Source organism: Trifolium pratense, linkage group LG4 (genome assembly GCF_020283565.1).
Source record: "Trifolium pratense cultivar HEN17-A07 linkage group LG4, ARS_RC_1.1, whole genome shotgun sequence".
In the NCBI taxonomy this organism is placed as follows: Eukaryota; Viridiplantae; Streptophyta; class Magnoliopsida; order Fabales; family Fabaceae; genus Trifolium; species Trifolium pratense.
The window spans coordinates 20,679,094-20,698,553 of record NC_060062.1 but is presented as its reverse complement, the minus strand read 5'-3'; the positions used below and the strand labels follow the sequence as shown (position 1 = coordinate 20,698,553).

Here is a 19,460-nt window from a genome sequence, read left to right as displayed (position 1 = left end):
ATCATACAACTTTCACATTATCATTCTTGGAATGCTTCTCTACATTTTCTTTCCCAGCATTAGCAAAAGCTACATGAGTCTTGCGCTTTCCAAGTCTAGATCCAAGGAACATGGCACCACTAAGATTTTCAGTGTGATCAACACCAAGGCCATTACCACTCAAACACAATTTCTGAAAAAATACACAAATAAAATGTAAATAAATTTCCAATTAACATCTTTTAAATGGAAAATACATAAATCAAACATAAGAACAGAGTAAAACCATTAAAATTGCAGTTTAATGAAAACAAACTAACCAATTTGGAATGGCTTGAATCAACATGATTATCAACAGCAGTGGAAACATCAGGAACACAACCATGGCCGTGGAATTGAACAGAAAAATCCAAATAATTTGATACTTCAGAAGAATCATCAGAAAAAGTTGAAGCAGAGCTCAATTTCTGCACAAAGAAACACCTAAGATGAATAAGAGTTTCCAATTTTTCACTGTAAAAAATTACTAAAATGATAGGAGCAGAGTAAAATCATACAGGGGAAATATCCAGGACAGAAGTGATATATTGATCAATGAACTCATTGACAACCACTACTTCGTTGCAAATAGAAATTACTTTAAATTGAGGCAACCCAAGATCCTTCTCCGACTCAAATTTCTCAACCTTATACAAAACACCATCTCCATACATACAATCCATCTCAAATGGGAAGAGTGAACAGGACTCTCCCTGCAAAACTCCGAAGAAAATTGTAAGAAACAGGTAGTAAGAAAACAAATAATCCATGAGCTAAAAGAAAATACCATTGCAGCCAACAATGGACAGGTCTCAATTGCCAAATACTCAACCTCTTCATCGAACAAACAGAACACAGCAAATTTCTCACCATCCTTAACCATCACCTTCATTCTGAACCTATAGTCAAATATAAAAAAAAAAACACTTTGTTATACATAAAATGAAACCACAAAAATATTCTGTTTTATTGTAACCTGCAAAAATTTATGATACACCACAAGTTCTAACAAAATAGCATTAACACCTTGGTTTATCTTTCACTGAACTATCAGGATACCAGACATCAATTCCTTCAACAACGGACTCAAACCAAGCAACAACAACAAAAGTACCATTTTCTTTACAAATTAATAAATCTTGCAAATTCTTAATTTTCAAATCACCAATGAAATTTTTCAACTTATCTGATGGATTACTTTCAGTTCTATTCATATTGAAATTAATAATTTTATTCTCTAAATTAAGTTCAAAACATTAGGTACCGAATAGAAGAGAGCAAAATCCTATAAATAGAAGTTGAGAGATGATATTAAACTATTTCGAAATGTTGAATAGGAGGGAAATTTTAGAGAGGAGGGAACACGAAAAAAGACAAACAGAAGAAAATTTCATTCAACTCTAACAATCTATAATTAACAAAATAGAATAAGCAACAAATCCACATCAATAATTAAGCATGAGATAAATTAGTTCTGAGAAAAAAATGATAAGTTACTCAAACAGAGTATTTTCCATAATAAATAAAAAACATAACAATCTACATTACATTAAAATTAAACAAATAAATAAAAATAATTATTAACCTTAATCAAACATTGATTATAAAATATACCAATAATTTATTGACAAAGAAATTCAAAATTATAGAATGTGAATAAATTATAAAGAAAAAAGAATAACACATCTTTGTATTTTTATTAAAAAAAAATTGAATTACCTAAATTAGCGTAATAAATTGGCACCAGAAAGGGTAGGGTAAAAATCCACATTTTTGGTACAGACACGAGTATAAGTAATTACCCAATAAAATAAACGGGTATGGTGTAGGTAGGGGTACCTTATAACAACCCCACCGTATACACACATAATATATTTATTTATGTTACATATGTTTTTATATAATAAGATATGTATATTAATATAAAAAATACAACAAAAATTAAATTATTGGACATTTTTATTTTATTATATGTAGTTTGTAAAATAATTTTGTTATATAAAAAAGTAAAAAAAAAACATTTTATGAATTATTTTTTAAAAACTTTGTAAACTTTTTTTAAATAAAAATAATTATTAAACTATTTATTAAAAAAACAATTTTTAATACATTTTTATAAAAGCAAATATTATTATTTTTTAATTAAAACATATTTTTAACTTTTTTAAAATGTCACATAAGAAATTTATAGTAAAAAAAGTTAACGGGGAGCTAACAAATGTAAAATGGGGTAAACTTGGAGGGCCAAAATCGAGCAATTGAAACTTACAGGGCTAAAATCAAGCAATTGTGAAACTTAGAGGGTTAAAATTAAGCAATTGAAATGTGGGGGGCTAAAATCAAGCAATTGTGAATCTTGAGGGGTCAAAACTGCATTTAAGCCTAATATAATACAAACATAATGTGACAAGGAAATAAACTTTAAGATGAAATTGGTAAATTTTTTGTTTATAATTTTTCCGAGTAAACATTAAAATCTTTATAAAAAATAATTATATTAAAATGATATGATTTTCTATAATCGATCAATTTATTTTATAAAAAAGACGAGTAACGGGTACGGGTATAGGTACATAGGTACCCATATAGTATAGGGACGACAACAAATAACGTTAACCACATAGGTATGGGGATGGGTACGGGTATTTTAAAAAAAATGCGGGTATGAGATGGGTAGGATAGTAGCCAACCCATATTCTACCCATTGTTATCACTATATATCCTTAATAATGATTGAAATAAATTAATAATATGTTAAAATTTATATTAAGAAATTAATTAATAATATACCAAAAAAGTGAGGTTCAATTATTATATATTAAACTTAGGAAAACATAAGTAGGCAAAAAAAATAGAAGTGGCCTTTTTAAATAAAGATGTTGTAAAGGTATCTTATAAAATGCTTGTGATAGTGACATTTTACAATTGAAAGTCAACCCACCTATTTTTTTTTTCACACTAAAATCCAGTTCACAACTTTTATGGATATAATTCAACTCACCAATAAGGCAAAATGGTCCACACCAATCACCATTGAAAGCAATTTTTTGCAGGAGAATAATATGGAATTAAAGGACAAAAAATTTCAAGCTTTGTATACTTCCAGAAAAAGACATCACATGCAATAAACAACTTAAACTATTCAACCCAACCCAACATCCCCCAACAATAAAGCAACAGTATCCATTATTAATAATTTAAAAAATAAAAATCAATTGAAACAGGAGCAGCAAAGGGAACAACACGTGAGAAATGAACAGCAATTCACATTCACATATAAAACTTCCACCATTTAATGTACATAGATTCCAACATTCCAACATACAGCAATCCCACTTCTTCATTAAAATACAAGAGGCTACTATAGCACCAAAATAACATAGAAACTACATTGGGCAAATAAGATCTAACACTTATCAAAAGCCCTTGGAAAGAACACAACAAAAGACTAACAATATAATGGGATGAACACAAAACACATGGATTACAATGTCAATGATGGAGCAACAACAGATGAAATAAGATCAACATTCATTCATTCTCGATCTTGATCTTCCTTAGACGCTTCTTCTTTTCATCTGGTTGAACACTATCAAAAGAACTGGAGAGGCTCCTTTTCACAGTGTTCACCACAATGTCATTTTTCACTGGACTATAACCTAGACCAGGAGGTGTCACAGCAGTGTTTTTCAAGAGTGCAAGTGGCTGGGTTTCTTCAACAAAATCAACATCAGGAGATGCAGCATCAGAATCAAGATTAATGACTGGAGAAACATTCTGCAAAAAAACAAATAACATCTTTTAACAACTAAACTACAATGAAAAATTGCATCAGAAATACCTATAATTTTGATTATAACACTAACAGACATGGAACAAACTTAGATTACCCTAACAGGAGTGACATATGGTCCCTCAGCAGCAAAACTCCCAATAATCTTAGCATCCATACACACACGCTTCACTCTAAAAGTTCCATCATCAATCCTAGTAACCTTCATTCCCTTATCAATTATGAACAACATCTTCTTACCGACGAGAAGCTCAAACTCAGCAGGGTATGAACCATCATCAGGAGCAGCCTATGGAATTAATATAATCAAAATAACCAAGTAGAGATTCATTCCAATTAGAATAACTAAAAACCAAGAAACAAACCTTGGATCTTCCGACAAAATGAGCACAAGATTTCTCTAAAATGTAACTCATATCAGTATCAAATAGAACAAACACACAAGTAGAAGCACCATCAGACACAGCAATCTTCACCCTAAACCTAAATTTCAAAACTTAATATTGGTCAATAAATGATCACCACATAACCAAAGACAAGGTAAAACACATGAAATAAAACGAAATCCAACCAAAAAACTGCAAAACATTACTAAATTACACACCATACATTTCATTTATTTTACCTTGGAACAACTTGAAAAACATGCTTGTTGCATCCATTGCAAAAGTAAGCCCCAGAATCAGCAATAACAGACTTATGACACTTGCATGCAGGATACCACCAATCCTCCCCACGAACAATAGAACTAACCACCCCAAAAACAGCAAAAACCCCTTCCTCTTCCATTTCACTTAGTTCAGATACAGTTTTTTTTGGATACATCCTCAGAAATTCTTCATCCATAGCAGGTTTGGCACGAGGCCCAATCACAGAAACAGTGGCATCCAACATAATACCATGCACACCAATGCTGGATAAGAAAAAAAGTTTCACCATTGACATATAATACAAACAAACAATATGCAAAATAAATCACAATAAACTAAGCAAACCTATCCTTAAATGCATCAGCTTCAGGGATATCAGGATTCACAAAAATCTTTGTAGTGTTGATGACATTTTGAATGGATGCTTGGTCTACAAAAAAAATCAAAATAACTTCAAACTATATTCACAAATATAATTAACAAATTCCAAATTTGAACATTACCTCTAAATATCTTAACCTTTGCAAACTGAATTACGACCACAGGGAGACCACCAGATGTCTTGCCCAGTTTCTTGTTTAACTCATCAACATAATCCCCAAACAAAGCACATTCACATTTCCCACTATAAAAAACAAAACAATAAACAATACAGCTTAAACTCAAACAACAAATACAAAAAGAAATAAACAAACCAATGAAAGAGTATCAATAGACAAATTAAACAATACCTAGTATCAGTCAACTCCAACACAACCATCTTTGTAACATTTCCATCCCTAACATATTCCCTCTCAGCAGAAATTCCAGATAACAAACCCATAACATCTGGTAAAAATAAAATTTGTTTCTTACATCAAAACGACAAGCAGATTAACAATGAACCAACATAAACAATGAACAAAACTTTTAAAAAAACATAATGTAACACATACCAACTAAAAATTCATAATCATGGACATGACTACAAACTTCAGCAAAACTTGTCAATGTGAGACCATGATGAGATATATCAGAGCTCTTAACAGCAACAACCTTTGTCTTAATTTGGAATAATAGCTTGTATGGATGTAGAGTAGTTCTGTAGAAACCAGTCTGAGGAACAACAGAAAAATAGGACATCTGATACACTTGTCCTTCTTCAATTTTAGACTCAAACATATATAAAAACTGCTTCCTAATAGAGGCATGAATCTTTCCACCCTATTGTAAAAAATTAACATAAATTAATTTAATAAATCACAACAATACAAAATCCCAATTCAATTCTTAACAGAGTAAATTATCATCAACACAAAAATAGAATCGCTAGCACTAGCACTAACCTTTTCATCAACCAAAACCATCTCAATTGAATTGACTTCAGAAGGATTAAGGAACGAAGACGTCTTCCAGATACGAAGAACACGCACCTTGATTCGAACACAATCCTTGTTTGGTAAAATCTCAGAAACACTGTCAAACTTCTTACAAACTTTGGCCATAATGATTAAATCGGGTTGTATTTCAGGTGAGATAGAGATTTTGATGATTAGAGGTGTACACACAACACATATTTATACCCAAACAATGATTAGATTTGAAATTCAAAAACCCAGGAATTTTACGGATAAAGGGGGAAAATAATTGAACTCATCAATAATTGAATTGAAAAGATGAAACCCTAAAGGAGAATAACTAAGATTGGCGCCCACACTAAACGCAAATACGACAGAAAAACAAAAACCCTTTCCCAAATAAACCCTAACCTGAATAGAACCTGACAGCATGAGAGAATTTTTCGTCCACCTAGGCAAATGGGAAAAACGGCCAAAGGGATGGAAAAACGCGACCCACCAATTTTGGTGAATCTACAGTGGAAAATTTTAGACACTTATTGTCAAGATTATAGATTTATTTCTAAAATCTTTGGATGTCCAAAAGAGTTGAATCTACAAAAGACAAACTTCATCCATCTCAAATCTTTAGTCTTTTTAACTCTTTAATTTTGTTTCAAAACTTTAGTCCTTTTAAGAAACCAATCCACATTTAATAATATTTTACCATTTGTACCCTTATAAAAGTTAAAGGATTAATTAAATATATTTTCTCTTTCTTAATAAAGCAAAGGTAAAAATGACTTTACTTATCATTTCTTAATCTCCGTGTAAAATTCCATAAAGACTAGTTTTAGGACGGATGGAGTATATGATATATGCATATGGATAGAATCCAAACCCTTCTTAAACTATCATATATAATGTTTCAAAAACTCAATCAAGTTTCTAGTCTTAGGATTATTGCCCCCTTGGCCCATCATATCCTTAAAAATTGTTATCATAACTACTCTGCGTACAAGAAACCAACAAAGATAAATGGTTAAGGGGTAGCATTCTTAGTGTATACTACTTTATATTATTGAATTATCTGATTTAATGCATATGTAAAAAAAAAAAAAAAAATAGTCACATTCTAATTAGTGTATACTTTACATTGATCTATACAAATTAAATCTTATCTGAATCCTTATATTTCTATTGCATATAAGTGTATTTATGGTAGTGATTGATCGTTTAGGATCTTTCTTGGATTTAAGATGAGGAGTGAAGTATGGGCTCGGTTGCCCATTGATGATGACTTGGTATGAAACAGTTGAAACACATCTCATATGATTAATGCCACCAATCTAGGGGGGGTACGTAACTCAGAACCTTCTTTTTCATCCAATGGAAACATAACATGCCAATGAGACCATTTTCGGTGATTAGTCTCCCTTAGATGAAGGCACTTTGTTTAGGATCACATTACAACTAATTGGCCTATAGTCCTTAGGGGTCTTTGGGTTTTACCTTTAGGAATGAGGACAATAAAAGTCTTGTTGAACTCATCAACCTGAGCATTGTTGTTAGAGGACTTGCATGACTTGAATCTTTTGTCTACTATTTTATTTTTGTTGCTTATAACTATAACTAGTTCAATTTGCTTTCTTTTTGCACACTACATACAATCACGTTAAATTCTTAGACGGTTATCAATAACAACAAAAAAAAAAAGAAATCAAATTCGTAGACCAATTAGAACATAACACTAACTCACCATGGAAAAAGGAAAGATTATGGATTTGGATTCGCTGCAGTCACTATAGTGACTGCAGATAAATCTCAACCACTGATTTTATTTATGGCTTTTATTTATTTGACGAGTTTTGAATCTGGACCATTAAAATGAGATGACTGCATGACTGCATGATTTCCCTTATTGCAGGGAATCCAGGTCCAAAGATTATATAAACTTTATAACAGTAAACTTTACAAACTCAATATCGCAAGTTTAATAATATTTCACCAAATTTGCTTATTTAATTATAATAATGATGATTTTCAAAACAAAAACAAAAAACTGGTTTAATTCTTTGACTAAAAAGAAATTCTCTGTTATTTTTTTGGTTTTCCATTTTTCCTTCTTTGTTGTGGTGTGCCTTTTAGTATTACAATGAGTTTTTGTTTTAGTAGTTGAATGCCTTTTAGTATTACAATGAGTTTTTGTTTTAATAATATTTTAAAGGCTAAATTGCACTTTTGACCCCTAAGTTAAAAAAGATTTAATTTGTTTCATCATATTAAGAATATCCAAATAAATGGATAAAATATTTATTTTATTTCACCCATTCCACTTCATTCCATTTTATTTCATCCAACTCCATTTCATTCTACTCCATCAATCCAAACAGAGCATAAGGATTAAAGATGTGGTAGGTTTAGGGTTCAAATCCAAGGAAATGAGAAAAAATATTAATTTAACAACTAGTAATTTGGTCGTTAAAACTATATATATAATACACAATTTGACTCTTAGAGCTATAAAAATCAATCACCAAGAAGAACCTCTCATTCTCATCTCATGTGTTAAATATGACTCTTTGAGTCATACAAATCAATCACAAAGACACCACCAACTAATTACAACACCATCAATAAATTATATTACTGTTGTGAAGTCATGCATATCAATCACAAAAAAGACACTCTTAACCAACTACTACATTCATAACCAATATATTAGAACTCATTCTCATTAATTTTTCACACATAATGCTACTTGTATAGATATTTTTTGGATCTCTTCTTTCTCTTCATATTATTTTTTTTGTATTTTCTCTTTTCATCTTTTTGCACACATTCGTAAACACTACAAGAAAAACCTTATTTACCAACAAAATTTATTGGCGGTTTTAGCTCTCAGTAAGTTTTTTTTTTTTTTTTGAAGAAAGCTCTCAGTAAGTTCTTGGCGGCCTAAGCCACCAATAAATGAGAAAAACCCTCAAAACAATAAAAAAAAAATAATATTTTTAAAACTAACTTGTAATTTAATGACGGTCTAAACCGTCTTAAATTTATTGGCGGCCTAGATCGCCTAAAAGTTATGCGCATGTCACGTATTGACGGCCCAAACCGTCTAAAGCAACAAGGATTAAAAAAATAATTAAATGTTATTATTTTTTCTTGTGAGCTGTGATAGATGCATAGTATGTGAGTTGTGACTTGTAACTTGTAAGACCAAAAACATAATCTCATCTCTCTCTTCTCAACAACAAAACAGAACCGGGCAGTGTTTGGACCGGTTGCGATGTATTTTCGGCCGAGTTTGGGATTTGGGTGGGGTGTGTTGGGTTAGGTTGGGTTTGTGGCCTAGGAGATGAGGAAGTTTGGACTGGGCCGACTTGAGCATTTGTTTGTGAATTTGAGCCGGGTTGGTTGATAAGGTGGTTTATCAAGTAGGGAGATAATTCATTATCAAGAAATTGATAATGTTGGTTGTTAAGAGTTTGCAGCTTAGAAAAAGGAAATGTTGATTCATCAAATATGACATGGCGACAAATGATGATTTTATTTTGTGAAAGATCATAACATTTGTACCCACGATGATTGGAAGGATATCCTAAAAATACACATGGGGTGGAGCGAGATTGGAGTTTGTTTATAGTAGTTGATGGAAAAAGGGGATAACATAGGCAACCAAAAATTTTTAGGTGAGAATAGGAAGGATCCTTTTGAAAAAGAATTTTGAGAGGTGATTGATAATTCAACTTTTTGTTTGGTAAAATGTTCAATAAGTAAGTAGCCATTTGTAAAGCATGATGCCAAAAATGCGGCGGTAAAGAAGCATGAATTAGTAAAGTCCGAATCATATTATTAATAGAGCGGATTTTTCGTTCAGCTTTTCCATTTTGTGATGAAGTATGAGGACACGAGAAACGAAATGAAATTCCGTTTGCTTGACAAAGTTGTTGAAAATTATGGTTGACATATTCTTTACCATTATCACACTGAAGATTTTTAATTTCCCGATGAAATTGAGTTTTAATATACGCTCTTAAATTTTCAAAAGTTGAAAAGACTTGAGATTTGTGTGAAATTGGGAAAGTCCACAAAAAATTCGAATAGTCATCCAAGTATAGCACATAATATTTATGACCGGAAGTACTCAATACGGGAGATGTCCATACATCACTATGTAATATATCAAATGGCATAAAAGTAGAATTATGTGAATCAATAAATGGCATTTTAACATGTTTACCAAGAGGACAAGAATGACAAAATGTTGAATTTAATTTTGAACTTGAAATACAATCAATCAGTTTATTTTTCCTAAGAGAATCTAAAATAGATGCTCCTGGGTGGCCTAGACGGTCATGCCAAATAGAAGTAGATAAAGCTGCAAACTCGGAAGGAAATTTGTTTTTATTTTTGGTTGTGTTGGTGATGGGATATAGCTGGCCTTGACTCTCACATCTCATTAGAACCGTCCCCGTCTGAAAATCCTTCACAGAAAAACCAAACGGATCAAATTCGACAGAAACATGGTTATCGGTTGTAAATTTGCGAACAGAAATTAAATTTTTAATTAATTTCGGTGCATGAAGGACATTTGATAAAACTAGTGGATGGTGAGTTGAAGGTAAGCTAGCATTTCCAAAACCATGAATCGGAACTGAATGACCATTTCCTACGATAATACTATTATTTTTGCTCAAATTAAAATAAGATGAGAGATTACCTTGTGTAGATGTCATGTGAGATGTTGCTCCGGTGTCCATGTACCAAGATGGGTCAGACTGAGCAAGATGCAGAGTGTGAAGAGCAGCTTCAATATCTGTTGGGCTTGGCCCAGTTGCAGTAAAGGCAGCAGGTGGCTTAGGTCCAAGAATGCCATTTTGTTGAGATTTTTGATTAGTATTGGGCTTTGTCCAATAAGAGGGATAAGGACATGGAGGAGGAGCCCAATACGGATTCTGATACGCATTCTGTTGCCATTGCAGCCAAGGAGGAGGTTGCTGCCACTGGGAGTTTGGAGCACCACGTGCACCACCGCGTCCACCACTGCGTCCACCACCACCGCTTCGGTTAGAGCTCCGACCTTTCCCGCGATTTCCGTTTCTTCCTCTATTGTTACTGCTGTCGCGATTTCCATTGGTGTTGGTGAAATTGCGAGCGGAATTGTTATTGGGAGAGGCGGAGGACTCGTCGGAGTTTGGGGTTTTCACGAGCATAGCCGCCGGTGAAGAGATTGTGCTGGATTCGCGTGCAGTTCGTTGAACCATGGTCGATTCTTCCAATTCTAAGCGAGATTTCACCGTTTCAAATTGCGGCAAGGGATCGTGTTGCTGAATGTACGTGACAAATCCTGCATATGGATCTGTCAGTCCAGAAATCATCTTCAACACAAGACGAGTGTTGTTGACGGGAGAATCGACATTAGCAAGTTGATCGGCGAGTAATTTGAGGCGGTTGCAGTAAGCTTTGGTAGATGGGAAGTCTTCCAAATTTGTGTTGGCGAATTGATGTTCGAGATGGACTGCTCTCGAATGCTTGTTATCTCTGAACATAGCGGCAATTCGATTCCAACAGTTTTCAGCAGTGTCATTGATCACAAGGATGGAGCTGAGAATATCCTGAGTAACGGTGGCATACATCCACTGCAGAACAACCGCATCGAGACGATTCCAGAGGTTGGGATCATTGGTCTTTGTTTGTACAGCTTTTTGCTGTTCTGCTGCATCAGTGGGAGGGATGATATGATCAAGTACGTTATGGACACGTGCTTGAACCTGAAACAGCGCAGACCAAGAGAGATAGAGACTTGAATCGTTGTCCAACGTGATTGGAATAATGGTTTTCACGTTGGTGATTGCAAAGGCAGTATGAAATTTGGGTTGAGTAGGTGTTGTTTCATGGCTGGTGGTGGTTGATGAGGATTCAGTGTTTGAAGTCATGGTGGCGGAAGAATAAGGATTCAAGTGGCGGCTAGAATGAGGTATGGATCGAAACCCTAGCTGATACCATATAGGAAAATATCTCGATGTCTTTTATTGATCATGTGTCTGTATAATATACAAGAATTTCAAGATACATAATTGGAAGTTAATTATGTCTAATCAATTGCAAATATTTTCTCACTAATGAATTATAACTATACATGATATGTTCCTATTATATATCTATGTTCTGTCATTAACTTCCAATTATGTATCTTGAAATTCTTGTATATTATACAGACACATGATCAATAAAAGACATCGAGATATTTTCCTATACCTCTCATTTCTCTCCTCTCAAACCTTCCCCTTTCCAAATCCACACCGTCCACCACCATATACACATCACTCTAACCCGTACAAATCCACACCACCATCACCACTCCATCTTACTTACCCACTCTCTTTTCACCTTCTTCACCGTTAAATCATCTTATGGAGCAGTTTGCAGTTACCACAAGCTCAACCACGATTTGTGTTCTTAGATATTATTTTTTTTAGATCTGAGTACTATTTATATGATAAATCATCTTTTGGAACAGCTTTTTTATGATCTATTTGAGCTCACTCCATTTATCAAGCTTGTTTTCATTTTTTACTCTATTTTCTTTAGATCTCTGTTTCACTTCATCTTTTTCGTTCAAAGTATTTGGGATTGAGTGGTTGCAATGAAGATTTGAGGTTATTGAGTCTGTGAAAAAAACATGTGAAACAATTTGCCTTGCTAGAGAATGAAGAATATTTTTAGGGGCAGTGATGAAGAACATGTGCTATAATGAATGAAAAATTTGTCTTTATAGAGAAACAACATGTGGTGCTGAATTGAGAATTTTGGCTTTTAGATAATTTTGTGGTGCCGCCTGTATGTTAAAAGTTGACAGGTTATCATTTTGTGGGGTCTTAGACAGACCTCTTTAAGTAAATGAAGTTTTTGGATCCAACAAGGTGGAATAATATAATCACGCAAACAAAGAGTCGGCGTAGTCCAAACATCCCTCTTAGAGGGAAAAACATGATGTATCTGGAAAATTAAATTACGTCGACGGTGCATAATAATTAAACTCATTTTAAATTATCATAAAAAAAAAATTTAACTACTAAATCATTTTTAAAATTAAAAAAAAAAAAAACGAACGCAAGATCTTAACAACAAATTAATATTATAACGAATTTTCTCACCACAAAAAATATAACAATGTAACAAAAAAAGGTAGCAATGTAACAAATTTCTCAAATTTCCATCATATAATCAGAGTTTGTTATTTGACGTAAAATGAGAGTTTGTTTTTTTTTAAGGAGTAAAATGAGAGTTTGTTCTTTGATGATTATGAATGATTGATTTTGAACTTGCAACACATTGAATCATGCAAACTTGAATTGATTTAAATCTAAAGTTTTTGATTGATTGCAAAGCTTGAATGAATTGTGCACTAATGATGTTTGAACCATGTTTTGAGAGCTTATTTTGGACTTTTGTTCGAGGACAAACAAAGTTCTAAGTTGGGGAGAGTTGATAAGTTCCAAAAAGTAGTAATTTTACATATATAATTTATGTATTTATTGACTTATTTTGCAAGATTTGTGTATATAAGTCCCCAAGAACTTGTACATATATGTGTTGATCTAATTTTGGTTAGTTTATCTTTAATCCCAACCATTTTGACATGTTTTTGTAATTAAAGTTGAATTTTTTATGAAGAATTAATGTGTGAAGATGTTTGCAAACATTAGTAAAATTGTTCCAAAAATAACATCTTATGTGTAATAACATTGTTAAACTAGAAATTAATTAGATCATTATCAAATAATCATACAACGTCTTATAGGTCAGTTTTCCAAATCAACTTGATTAAGATAATTTACACACAAAACCAACCCAAACAAGCAAAACCAAACAACTTCAAAAAATGTAATAATCATGCAAGAATGGAGTTACGACACTTCAACTAATCTCTTCCATGTATCATTAACCAAAAATCAACAACGTTATACATATGCATTTAATCCTTAACCACAATTTAGGAGATTAATTATATCAATCCTATTCCAACTATGTGTCACTCCCATAATATTCCAAATGGCAAAACTTTGTTCCTATTAATAATAGAGGTCATGGAAGTCCAAAACTATAAATAAACGAGATTACGTATCTGAAAGGAATGAATATAAAAGGAATGAATGATCATCGAAGTGACATCAAAATACGTAGATTAAGATATGTCTAGGGGCATAGCATATTGAACCTACGCCCGTCATATTTCTGGCTATGATTTGCCTCCATGAGACATTTTTATTTAGTTGAACCCTATGAACAGTTTTCACACAATAATATAAAAGAATTGTTTTCTTAATAGTGGAAAAAATTTCATGTTCAAATTGCAATGAAGCAATTGAGGGAAAATGTTAAATATCATGAATTTTTATAGCATCCATTAGTTGTACTCGAAAACAGCTATTTCACTCCTACAAAACAAATTTAGCAACAAAATTTGGATAGTGGAGTAAAAATTACTTTTAGTGGGATTTTGTCTTTCACTAGAAGTTAAAATTATTATTATTTTCAACCCAGATTCGATTGTTTGTTTGGGACACTGTCATCATCAACATCATTCAATCGGATAGCCATGTATGGTATCAAAAATGATGGAATCACAAAGAGGAGTAAGCCAAACATAGAGCATAGGCAAACAACATCTCAGTTTCACATTCTTATTCTCCTCGTGCAAATACGTTAGAGTGCAGTAGGTGTCTGCTAGAAACCGCCAGTAAGAGTATGCAGCTGTCACTTGGCTTGTGGCGGTCCAGGCCGCCTGTCACACTACTTTTTTACGGTTTTGGCCGCCACAAACTTACCGACGTCCTATTTATTGGCATTTTGAGGCCTTCAGCTGGCCGCCAGTAAATGGTAAGTTATTGGCGATTTTTGTCACTTATAGAGGGTTTTTGGCCCCCAATAACTTATGTTTTCTTGTAGTGAAAAGACATTTGTGCAAACTCACGAAATATAATATTGCTACTACAAAATAAAAAATAAATATCCTCTTATATAATTGGTCAAAAAAAAAATATCCTCTTATATAATAGTATTGAAATTAAGTAATTTTATGTCCCTCTTCTAATGTTTATACATATTATAGGTATTACTAACAATATTTGGTACCCCTTTAGATATAGGGCCTAGGGCGATCACTCATCTCGACCGTGTTCAGGGTAGCTACCGTTTATGATACTTAATATATCAGTTTATTAATTTTTTTGCATGTATTGGTTAAATTATATATCTCGTGTTTAAGGTGAATTTTATCCATGGCCACAAATACCCTATTGTGCATATGGATTTTATTTTTATGAGAGTGTATCGATTTTTTGTTATCCCTAATCCATTGTTGAACCTTGTCACGCACGAAATGACAATCAATTTTAAGATGCTTGCTGCGCTCGTTAAAGACAGGATTCGATCCAATGTGTATAGCACTTTGATTGTCACGGTACAAGGCTGCAGGTCTCACACAAGTGACTTATAAATCCTTCAACAGGTATAGTAACCACTGCAACTCACAAGAAACAAAGGAGAGAGATCGATATTCAGCTTCTAAGGAACTCCTAGAAACTGTATTTTGTTTCTTAGCTCTCCATGAGATGAGTGAAGAACAAATGAAGAAGCAGTAGCCAGAAGTTGATCTTCTGGTATTGGTACAGTTTGCCCAATCGACATCAGTAAAACCAAGGATCTGTACAATATAACTGATAGGAAAAGACAACCCTCTACCTGGTGTATGCTTGAGGTAAAGAGGGTTTAGGCTTTTTATTCAAAACATGTGGATTAAAAATCGTATCATGATTCTAAATCACAAATGTCTTTGTATTATTGTTCTAACACAAGTAATAACATTGAACATTATTTTTGTTTGAAATTGTTTTTTCTTTCCCTATCTAGATTCAATATTGATTAGCCATATCTAATTCATCGTAAAAACTCATATTAGCCTATTCTATATTTTTTTTTTTTTGTAGAAATACGTTTGAATGGTTACACCCATGATGCAAAATAGTTTCAGAGGGGGAAATGACAAAGGCTAGTGCAGAAGCAAAATAGTGACCCCATAAGCAAAATCAATTAATAGATATTGCAAGTGCCAAGTAGTAATGAAATTCAATTATAGATATGCTGCTCATTAGATTGTAAAGTTTTTCAAATAGAAGCACTATAGTTACATAAAATTAGTGGTCACTCAATAAAAGAAAAGTAACATTCTTGCACATGAACGAGAAATTTATGGATAGAACGAGAGTAAACACTTAAAATAAGTAAGAAAATTAATTATAGATGATAATTATGACGTATGCAACTGGCAAGCTACTTCGAGTACAGAGTACAGGTAAAACAGAAACAACTGTATTATAAAAAAAAATGAAATAATTAACCACAATCATATACCTCTTGGAAATAAGAAAAAAATAATAATACTTTTATTTAGGTGTTTAAAAATTGAACCTAACTAGTCCACCGTCGTCTTTTTCTTTTTTTTTTGAACAACATATCACTCTCAGCCTGACTAAGAGCACGGTCGAGGCCATCAAGTACCCCGTGCGAAAAAGACTCCTGTGATGTTGTTGACAGAGAATGATCCTCGTGACAATGAAGTTGTGATGGAACCTGGCTCCAATTCCCAAATTAACTTCTCTAAGTAAGATATGATCGTCTTGTAGAGGGTACCGCCCAGAAAATCAGCTGCATCTCTTCCATTAAATACATCATAAATTGCACAAAAGAGCCAACCATTTCTTCAGAACAAACTCCTTGAACTCTATCTTCACCAGCAGCTCCTCCTGCTACTTGAACTTCTTTAGCAATAAGAAAACCGTCGGTATTGGGACAATCACTCACGCATTTCAACTGGCATGAGTCGTATTCAAGGCTATCACTGGTAGTGGATGGACTGCAACTTAGATAAGAGAGACTATTTGGGAGTGAAGACGATAGTCTGTCGAACCGTGAAAAACTTGGCGAAGAAAGTACTCTACGAAATGAATTAGGAGAATCCCAACTTGGAAGGATTTCAACACCTATCTTACCAGTGCAGGTGTTTGTGTTGGCTAGTGTAGCATTTGCACTTAAGGCTGAACCTGACAAGCAAGAGAAACTACTTGCTCAACGGACTATGGGAGGAATTTTGTAGCCGATGGCAATCTCGATAGGGATACCTCTATCACTATTGCATTTGTAGCCAAAACTTATTTTAATTTCTCCTTCAGGACTAAGCATGTTCCTCTCCTATATTCAGAAATCCATTTCAACACCATTAGTGTATACCTTTAGACAGGAAAAAATATACAGCAGATTATAAAATGGCACCGGACTATATTAAAATAATTTCATTGCACAGACTAAAATACACGCTGTGATCTACTAGAGTAGAAATTAGCCACTTTATTAGAAAACATGAATGAAAGATTTCTCAGATTATGTGAGGGTCTCAAATAATACATGAATGAAGTCTCATAGCAATATAAAGGGAACAATAATAGTCTAAATAATAGTAATAGCACAAATTATTTATAAATTCTCAAATTGAAACTAAATTTTCAAACAAAAATGCATTATGAAAAGTGTCTCCAATTCCCCTGAATATATTCATCAAACATTTCTTGCTACAATTCCTCGGAATATGTCCATCAAGCATTTCTTTTGCTACCATATATTTTTCTGAGTGAAAATTCAACCTAACGTAAGAGTCCAATAGCTAAAACGTGAAACATGATTTGAAATGAAACCACACCTAAAAGCACTTTTCATATCAGGTATCATTCAGAATTAATATCACTACATAAAGCCATAAAGAGACAGAACAGAAAAATCTATGCAAGGAAAAAACAACAAAACAAACGCATACCTCAGTTACTACCAATAGATGAGATGACCTCAGTTACTACCAATAGATGAGATGATGAAGAATGTGTTTGGTTAACTATACAGGAGAGAAGAGGGTTGAGAGAGAGAGAGAAAAGAGAGAGTGGGAGTGTGACTTTGCAAATCACAAAGAGGAAGAGAGCATAGAGGAAAAATATTTTGGTCGTGATGTGTGAACCAACAAGTGGACAATCTGTGTCAACGTCGAAAAATAGGGTGAAAATTGAAATTAGATTTGGTTAGTAATGCTTGTCTGTAAAAACAAACAACTGGGTAAAAACACGATGGGAGAGTGGTGCACCATTCAAACAAACAACTAAGCATATGCCACAACTCCGAGAAGGATCAGAATATAATAATCAAGGCTGTATTCCAACACAGATATAAGTGCAGACAAAAAACCAGAAACCCTACAAAATCTGTTCACTTGTTGATTGTATCACTATATCCTAAATACATCCAAACAAAAACGGAGGAAAAATCAAATGTTCCTAATCCTCAGCACCCTCTCTGCACATTCTACCTATAACACCCCATATTGATTTATCTAGAATATCAATACGAGCATACATAACTGAATCGGGAAACATTAAAATTGCGGAAATAAAACTAATCTTTTACACAAGTAGTCTGAAGGAAATACCAAATATACATGATTTAATTAAACTAAATAAGCTGTCTTGATGTAACCGTTAATAAGTTTACATCAGAACCATGATAACCGATAAATACATATACATATGGCATGATCCTATACAAAATCTTCCTTGAGATGATTGTTGGGTCATTGGAAAGGGGGTGAGAAATGAAGCAAGATATATGTTGGTGGTTTCATGGTCTGAAGCATTAATTTAGGACATGCAGAAGCTTGATTTGGTGGATGGAGAGTACAAAAATGGATATTGAGTTGTTGTGGGTGATGGCCAAACAAGAAGAGAAGAATGAGGGAGTATTCTGTGGGTACAGAGAGAGAGAAAGCAAAACGAATAATGTTTCATGACTCTTGCTATTTCTATATCTTTCTTCTTAATGCCAATGTACAATTATACCCCTTTTTCACCAATTCACAAGCATGTCTTTTCTAATAAAATAATCCACATACTACTCATTGGCTCTTGTCCTTATTTCTAAACGGGTCTCTAATTAACACTATTATCGTTAAGTAGAGCCGGGTTGTTACACTACCTCCCACCAAAGGAGCAGGATGGCCGCATAAACTCATAAGCAATTGAGTTTGATGTTGATTCTTTTCCTTCTTTTTTGAGTGAGAATAAGCAGTGGTTATCAACAATGTTTATGCAAAGCATGGCATCAGGTAGGGGTTGAACGCACGCCACACTCGAGGGTCATGCCCTTTAGCCCCTTAGCCTCGATTGAGGGGCTATTGTTTCGGTACACCAAAAAATCCCACATTGCTTGTGAATTGAGGTCAGGGGTAATTTATATACAACACCCACACTCCACAACCCAAAGAGGCGCTCACATAAGGCCCAAAGAGGACAATACCTCGGAAACACAGTGTTGTGGACTTGCGGTTGGAATATTTTACTAGGGAAGCATTTGTCAAATCATATTGACCAAGTATCCAACATTTTTGTTGGTTACAACAAATAATCGTCAAGAAAAGGAACGGACCAGAAAGCAAAAAAAATAGTGAAGCAAAATAACTACGCTCGAGGGAACCGCGTTCCCATAACATCAGCTCTGAGGGTAAGCCTCATGCAGTGGAGAAATGACCATCACTTAATTCAGTAATGCATTAAGAAAATAATCAAACATAATATATCGACA

The 19,460-nt window shown here is 33.6% G+C and overlaps 2 protein-coding genes across 2 annotated transcripts; both read right to left on the bottom strand.

Moving 5' to 3' along the window:
• Position 1: 1 nt before the first annotated feature.
• Positions 2-1,232, bottom strand: LOC123922258. The gene is made up of 5 exons (XM_045974992.1): positions 1,045-1,232; positions 806-917; positions 537-731; positions 300-446; positions 2-172 (listed from the first exon to the last, which is right to left on the bottom strand). Exons 1-5 carry the CDS (start codon positions 1,230-1,232, stop codon positions 2-4), a joined length of 813 nt encoding a protein of 270 aa, XP_045830948.1.
• Positions 1,233-3,271: 2,039 nt separating this feature from the next.
• Positions 3,272-6,346, bottom strand: LOC123882117 (replication protein A 70 kDa DNA-binding subunit-like). The gene is made up of 9 exons (XM_045930918.1): positions 5,787-6,346; positions 5,397-5,664; positions 5,193-5,289; positions 4,965-5,086; positions 4,807-4,891; positions 4,437-4,724; positions 4,177-4,294; positions 3,909-4,100; positions 3,272-3,795 (listed from the first exon to the last, which is right to left on the bottom strand). Exons 1-9 carry the CDS (start codon positions 5,943-5,945, stop codon positions 3,550-3,552), a joined length of 1,575 nt encoding a protein of 524 aa, XP_045786874.1. The 5' UTR covers positions 5,946-6,346; the 3' UTR covers positions 3,272-3,549.
• Between the last annotated feature and the right edge of the window lie 13,114 nt (positions 6,347-19,460).